Below are 8,250 nucleotides of genomic sequence, written 5' to 3'. Positions count from 1 at the left end.
GCCAGCAGCTGTGACTGGCATCTTCAGAGGTGTAGCACCAAAAGACAGAGCTCTCTAGATCTCTGTCTTTTGGTGTTACACCTCTGTAAAGGTTTTATACCATTCAACAGGGAACACATCTAATCTCGGAGAGACAAGAAGCAATCCAAATTTCTTGCCACTGGTTTCATGTGTTGCATTCTTTGAATCCATTGACTGGCCAATGGGAGTCTTCTTTCTTTCTTGAATGCTTAGGGACAAAAATAAATGAACAAGTGGGAAATCTTTTCTTCTTTCAGAGATCCCCCGTATCCTTTGAGGAGGTGACCGTGTTCTTCACGGAGGAGGAATGGGCTCTGCTGGATCCAGGCCAAAGAAAACTCTACTGGGAAGTGATGGAGGAAAATTACCAGACTGTGGTCTCCCTTGGTAAGGATCTTTTCCCTTATATTGTGAACTAGCAACAAAGCCCGTTGTGGGGAAAAATACAACGGGTTCTAGAAAGCGGGAGGGCGGATAGGCAGGCATTCCTTCCTCCTCTGTCACTGATCGTGGCCAGTGAAGAAGGAATTGGGCATTGCCACCCGCTCCATGTGTAATCTCAGCCACATGAAGGGCAGGCTTTGCTACCTGCTCCACGCCTGACACAGGCTGGGTAAAGAAGGGGGGCATTGCAATCTGCTCTGCTGCTGATCCCTGCTGGGTGAAGAGGAAACGGGCATTGGTTCCTGCTCCATGCCTGATCTTGGTAACATGAACAGGTAGGGGGCTTTGCTATCTGCTCCACACCTGATACAGGACGGGTAAAGGGGGTGGCATTGCCACCTGCTCCGCTCCTGATTGCAGATGGGTGGAGGGGAAATAGGCATTGCCTCCTGCTCCACGCTTGTTTACAGATGGGTGAAGGGGGTGGATATGGCTGCATGCTCAGTGCCTTATTCCGGTAGGTCGAAAGGGAGTGAGTATTGCCACTCCAATCCTTATCCTGGCTGGGTGAAGGGAGGAAGGGCATTACCTCCTGGTCTGTGCCTGATCCCAGCCCGGTGAAGGTGCGAGGTGGGCATTGCCACCTGTTCCACTCCTAATCCCAACTGGGTTATGGCAGGGGGGCAAGCATTGCCTCCTGCTCTGCTCCTGATCCCAGCTGGCAGAAGTGGGAGTGGGCATTGCTATCTGCTCCGCTCCTAATACCAGCTGTGTTAAGGCAGAGGGTAGACATTGCCACCTACTCCACTCCTAATACTAGATGGGTGAATGGGGTGTGTGCATTGCCACTTGATCTGCTCCTGATTCTGGCAGGTTGAAGGGGGATGGGCATTGCTGCCTGCTTGGCACCTGATCCCAGCCGGGTGAAGTGGGGCAGGCATTGCCTTCTGGTATTCCTGCTCTCAGCTTGGTGAAGGGGGGGCATTGCCACCTGCTCCATTCCTGATACCAGCTGGGTTAAGGCAGGGGTGGACATTCCCATCTGGTCCTCTCCTAATATCAGCTGGGTTAAGGCGGAGAGGGGGTGAGAATTGCCAGGGGTGGGCATTGCCACCTGCTCTGCTTCTAATACCAGTTAGGTATGGTGGGGGGCACACATTGCCACCTTCTCCATTCCTGATCCCAGCTGGCTGAAGAGAGGTGGCCTTTGTCACCTACTCTGCTCCTAATACCAGCTGAGCAAAGGCAGTGTGTGGGCATTGCCACCTGCTCTGCTCCTATTACCACCTGGGTGAAGGCAGAAGGTGGGCATTGCCACCTTCTCCACTCCTGATAGCAGATGGCTGAAGGGGTGGTGGGCATTGCCACCTGTCCTGCTACTCATACCAGTTGGTTAAGGTGGACAGTGGCCATTAAAACCTGCACCGCTTATGGTGACTTCCGGTTTGGGATCCATGCAGCTCTAATCGTGGAGCTGACCGGGCTGCCGTTTAAGTGGCCGGCGGGGCAAATCAAGCCCGCGGCCGACTGTTCTCAGGCGGAGAACAGGCATAGAACGCTCAAGCACCTCAGGGCACGTCGATCTCGGGCAAGGGGGGGTCCTACGCAACGGATCCTCTCCCGACCCTTGAGGTCCCACCCTAAGACAGGTCGGCTATAATCTCTGCGGCAGTCCTGTTGCCAATGCGGTTGGCATAAGACCCCTATGCCCAAGCTTCAATAGGGGAAAGAAGAGTGGATGGGAATCTAAGATTGAAACAGCGATTACAACCCACGGAAAGTGAATGAGAAGGTAAAGATCACTATCTCTTGAAACGGGACAGATTACTTAAAGTAAAGAAGAATTAAAGTAGACTTTTAAACTGCAACAGACTCAGTATAAGGAGGGGAGGACCCGGCAAGAATTATATTAGAAAAAGGACTAAGCTAAACGAAGTTTTTAAAGAAATTGGACTATTGTTTTGAATACCTGTGGCTAGAAGGAGATATCAGGCTGTGAGAAAGTTTCACCATCGCGAGAACTGCTGTGGGAAGTCGGGAAACAGGAAGTACGTAACAACAATAGAGTTGCTGGAGAGAGGCGGCCCTTGCCAGAGGGCAGGAAGCAGGGAATCGCCATTTTTAAAAGGGGAAGAGCCGCGGCTTCAGCGAAAGAGGAAGTAAGCCATATTGGATTATAAAAATCATAGAGGAACCATAGAGAAAAGACGCCCGACATTTTGGACTCTTTAAAAGTTTTTTTTTGGAAAGACCGGGACATTTAAACTAAAAGGACATTAAACTAAGCGCCACGGAGCTAAGGAAGAGAGCGGACTCGTGGGAGCGAGCCAAAGCAAGCCCCACAATGTCGAAAAAAGAGTGGCAATTGGCGATAGAGAATTTGGATAAAAATTTTTTAGAAGTGATTAAAGAGCTCAAGGATATGAAACCGGAGTTGGTGAAAGAAGTTAAAGAGGTTAAAGAGACAGTAAAAAATGAGCTGGCAGAAGTGAAGAAAAAGGTATGGAAACAATGCAAAATGACTTGCAGGGAACACAGCAAAGAGTCAAGGTAGTGGAAAGCGCGGTGGAGAACTTAGCAGATACGCAACGAACAGAGATGAGGGCGATGAGGGGGAGAATGGCGGTTGCGGAAAGTAAATACATGGAGAAGCAGCTGAGGTTTCGCGGCTTGCCGGAAGTGGAAGGAAAGACAGCTCAAGAACAGATCACTGAGGTGTTAGCTGAATACCTGGGGAAGGAGGAGGAGGAAGTTGTGGCTATCCTAGATGTGGTATATCGTGTAAATTCAAGAATTGCGACCCAGAGGAAACTACCAAGAGATGTGATTGTGCAATTCACGACCAGAAATATAAAAGAGAAGATTGTGACTAAACAGTTTCAAGATCCATTGGAGATTGATGGCAAGACGATTATTATCATGAAGGAACTACCCAGATCGGTGTTGTTAGATCGAAAAAAATATAAAGCTCTAATTCAGATTCTGAAGGACATGAAAATAAGGTACAGATGGGAACTACCAGAAGGAGTGTCCTTTGAATTTGGAGGAGCGAAAAAGTGTATTAGAGCTGAATCAGAGATGGAGCAGTTTATAAGGGACAATGAAAAGGACTTACCTGCAACAAGATTATGAATATGGAGTGCAAAGTTTTATCTTGGAATGTAAATGGACTTAATTCACCGAATAAGAGAAAAAGTATTTTCCACTGGCTATTAAAACAAAAATGTGATATTGTATGTTTGCAAGAGACTCATATTAGAAAACAAGATGCAAAGTATCTAAAATTGAATAAATTGGGCAATGACTTTGTAGCAGCCTCTAATAAGAAAAAAAGGGGAGTGGTATTGTATATAAAAGAGGAGCTACAGCCAAAATTAGTAATGAAAGATGCGGATGCCAGATTTTTAGCTGTGGAATGTATATGGAATTTAAAGAGAATATTGGTGATTGGAATCTATGCACCTAACGGAGCAAAAGAAAGCTTCTTTGAGGACTTGAGGAAGCAATTAGATGAACTTTCTTATGACCAGATAATTCTTGCAGGAGACTTCAATGGAGTGACAAACTTGGAACTAGACAAAAAGTCAGCAACTGCACAAAAGAAAAGAGGACTATTACCAAAGACGTTTTTTGTATTGATGCAACAGGAAACTTTAGAAGATGTATGGAGAAGACAAAATCCCAAAGGCAGACAATATACGTTTTTCTCCGTGAGACACTCTACGCTATCAAGAATTGATATGATCTGGGCCTCAAAAGACTTAGCGCTTTGGACTAAGGATGTGGAAATAATGCCTATGGTAGGCTCAGATCATAATCCAATTATGTGGAAGTTGGGGAAAAGGAGTAAAAGGAAAGGATGGAGAATAAATGAGGATTTGCTGCAAGAGGGAGAAAATATGGAGATGTTGAGAAGAGAAACAAAGTTTTTCATACAATATAATATGAATAGAGAAGTACCAACCAACAAGGTATGGGATACCTACAAGGCAGTAATTAGGGGCATATTAATGGACTTAAATGGAAGAGCCAGGAAAAAAAAAGAGGAGAAGAGACGGGAGATCACGGAGAAAATAAAAGCCAAAGAAATACAGTTAAAGAAAAGACCAGGGAAAAAGAAAATCTACCAGGATATTAAAATTCTTCAAGAACAGTTGACAGCAATGAACAACAAAGAATTAGAATGGAATCTTAAGAGAATGAACCAAAAGGCGTTTGAAGGCGCAAATAAACCTGGGAAATATTTGGCATGGCAATTGAAGAAGAGAAAGGAGAAGAAAGTAATAAATAAAATCTGTGAGGACAATAAAGTGTACCTGGAACAGACAGCTATTAGCAGAGCCTTTTATAAATTTTATGCCAAATTGTATAACAAAAAGGAGGTGAATAAAGACTCAATAGCGACATATTTGGAGAAAATGAAGCTCCCAGTAATTTCGGAAGCTTGGAGAGACAAATTGAATAATGAAGTAACGGAGGAAGAAATAAGAAAGGCAATACAGTCAACAAATTTGGGAAAGGCGCCAGGACCGGATGGATTTACAGCCAAATTTTATAAGGTAATGGCTAATGAACTGGCACCAGTCCTAAAAGATGTGATTAATGGTGTTTTAAAGGATCAACGGATCCCAGATACTTGGAGTGAAGCTAATATATCACTGATCCCTAAAGAGGGGCAAGATCTGACTAACGTGAAAAACTATAGACCTATATCGTTACTTAATAATGATTATAAAATTTTTGCGAAGATACTGGCGGAAAGAGTGAAGGGATGGCTTTCTGAAGTTATTGAGGAGGAGCAGGCTGGTTTTTTGCCAAATAGACAAATCAAAGACAATTTAAGGACAGTTATAAATGCTATTGAATACTATGACAAACGTCGTGATAAGGAGGTTGGTTTCTTCTTTGTGGACGCTGAAAAAGCGTTTGACAATTTGAACTGGGACTTTATGTTTGCCACCATGGAAAAGCTACAAATGGGAGAAAGATTCATAAGAGCAGTAAAGGAAATTTACAGAGACCAGAGTGCAGCAATTGTGGTGAATGACGAGGTGACCAAGAAATTGACTATAGGTAAAGGAACAAGACAAGGTTGCCCGTTGTCTCCACTGTTGTTTATTTTGTTTTTGGAAATACTGTTGATACAGATACGAGAAGACAATGCAATCCGTGGAATAAAAATAAAGGACTTTTCCTATAAGGTCAGAGCATTTGCGGATGATATAATGCTAATTGTGGAAGATCCAATGGAGAATATGCCAAAAGTAATAGAGAAGATTAAGGAGTTTGGAGATTTGGCAGGATTTTACGTAAACAAAAAGAAGTCAAAGATATTATGTAAAAATATGACCAAACAAAAACAACAACTATTAATGGAAATAACAGACTGCGAAGTAACAAGCAAGGTGAAATATCTGGGAATTGAATTGACTGCAAAGAATATAGATCTATTTAAAAACAACTATGAAAAACTGTGGACTCAGATAGAGCAAGATTTGATTAAATGGAATAGACTGAACTTGTCATGGTTGGGAAGAATTGCAGTAATTAAATGTGTTGCCAAGAGTGATGTTTCTGTTACAGACAATACCAATTATCCGAGACTCGAAGCAGTTTGAAAAATGGCAGAGGAAAATATCAGATTTTGTTTGGGCAGGCAAAAAGCCTCGAGTGAAAATGAAAGTGTTACAAGAGGCAAAAGAAAGAGGTGGAATGCAACTGCCCAACCTAAGACTTTATTATGACGCAATTTGTTTAGTGTGGTTGAAAGATTGGATGATGCTGAAAAACCGGAAATTACTGGCCTTAGAAGGATATAAAAAAATATTCGGATGGCATGCATACTTATGGTATGATAAAGTAAAAGCGGACTCTATGTTTTTACATCATTATATTCGGAGAAGCCTATTCACAACTTGGAAGAAGTACAGAAATTACCTACAAGATGGAATCCCCTCATGGGTGGTTCCATATGAAGTAACAGATCCGAGAACTGTTGATAATGAACAACAGTGTTTAACATATAAGGAGATAACCCGAATGGAATTTTCTAAACCTAAAATAAAGATGCAAGATGAGTTGTCTCCAAGTTACGATTGGTTTCAGTACAGACAGATTAGAGATCTTTATAATTCGGACTGTGTGAAGGGAGGGATAAGAATGGAGAATTCGGAATTAGAACAGGCACTTTTACAAGAGGATAAAAAGGAAATCTCTAAGGTATATAAAGTACTGTTGAAATGGTATACTGAAGATGAGACAGTTAAAGTGCAAATGGTGAAGTGGGCTATAAACTTTAATAAGGAAATAACAATGGAGGCGTGGGAATACTTGTGGAAAAATACGTTGAAGATCACGACATGCACCAATATCAAAGAGAATGTCTACAAAATGATTTATCGTTGGTATATGACACCAAAGAAAATTGCGCTAGGGAATTTGAACACGTCTAATAAATGCTGGAAATGTAAAAAGCACGAGGGATCTTTGTATCATATGTGGTGGACTTGTGAGGTAGCTAGGCAGTACTGGGGGGAAATAATAAGAGTAATAAGTGAGATTTTACAATTTCAAATTAATAGGAACCCAGAACTCCAGCTACTGAACTTGGGAATGGAGGACATTCCAGCACAATACAGGACGTTGCTATTTTACATGACAGCAGCGGCTAGACTTTTATACGCGCAAAAGTGGAAAGTGCAAGAAGTGCCAACTATCGAGGACTGGATTTATAAATTGCTGTACATGGCGGAAATGGACAAATTGACAAGGAAACTGAGAGACCTTGATCCAGGACAGTTTAACATGGAGAAGCTGAAACAATATTTAGTGAAAAAATGGGAGGTGGGAGGAGAACTGTGGCAGTTTGAAAATTACTGAAATACAATAAAAGTAGAGGGAGGTGACTTTACCGGGGGGTGGAGAGGCAAATGAGAGTTTCTAAGCAATTATTTTATTAGACTATTATATATAGTAATAAGTATTATAGGTGTTATTACAAGAATTATAATAATAGAATAACTAATTATAAGGATAGAAACTAATTAATTTTATTTCTGGCAATTTTGGATAATGGAGATAATTTTATAATTGCAATGAAGGAATTTAACAGCGCAATCCTATGGCCGGCCCCAACGCCGGCGTGCCTGCACAGACGGAGCAGTGGCGCCGCCAGGCTGTATCCTGTGCCAGCGAAGTGCAGCGGCGCCAGCCCCGGCAGCAGCGCAGAGATGCAAATTGGGAGAACCAGAAAGCGTTGTGGGCGGGCTTGATGCGCGGCCACCGCCGGGCGCAGCCAAAGGGCGCTGTTCCCCACAAGCAGCAGGGGAAGGGGCCAGGATAGGCGCAGCCAGTGGGCAGCACGCGATCCCGGCCAGGCCCCAGAGCAGCAGGCAAATCGCGCCCATGCCAGCAGACCACCCCGGCTCGTTCATTGGGCGGGGCTCGCAGTCGGGAAGGAGAGGGGTGGGCGTGGTCCGAGGAGCCTTTCCACCGTTTGCCCAACGCAGCGCCAAGTCCGTGGCGGCCGTGTCCAGAGAGGTTGGCATGGGACTGGCAGGTGCCCTGCCATGAGGAATCCAGGGCAGCAGCCAGTCCCGGCAGTAGGGAACAGCCACCAAGTCACGCCCAAGGGGAGGGTGGGCCTGAGGCCGCCACCAAGAGGCAGAAACAGCGGGCCCGCCCCATCCCCGTCCCAAGCCAAAGACCACAGACACCCGTTGCACAGAAATCAGCCTTTATTATTATACCATCCCACCTCCCCCAGCAGACGTGAGGAAGGGGAGGCGTGTAGGAGAGGGTGGGTGTCAAGGGACCATGGGGAGGCAGGGCTGGGCAGAGCCCATT

The 8,250-nt window shown here is 44.4% G+C and overlaps 1 protein-coding gene across 1 annotated transcript in view; it reads left to right on the top strand.

The window, feature by feature from the left end:
* Positions 1-374: 374 nt before the first annotated feature.
* The window catches only part of LOC129328024 (zinc finger protein 208-like), a 53,062-nt gene continuing 45,186 nt past the window's right edge, over positions 375-8,250 (top strand). The window contains exon 1 of the mRNA XM_054976763.1: positions 375-408. Within this exon, the coding sequence (XP_054832738.1) occupies positions 375-408 (34 nt within the window). The remainder of the gene's footprint in view (positions 409-8,250) is intronic.

The sequence above is a fragment of the Eublepharis macularius genome, chromosome 4 (genome assembly GCF_028583425.1).
Source record: "Eublepharis macularius isolate TG4126 chromosome 4, MPM_Emac_v1.0, whole genome shotgun sequence".
Classification (NCBI taxonomy): Eukaryota; Metazoa; Chordata; class Lepidosauria; order Squamata; family Eublepharidae; genus Eublepharis; species Eublepharis macularius.
The sequence above is the reverse complement of the archived record's forward strand: the minus strand, read 5'-3'. Positions and strand labels throughout refer to the sequence as shown.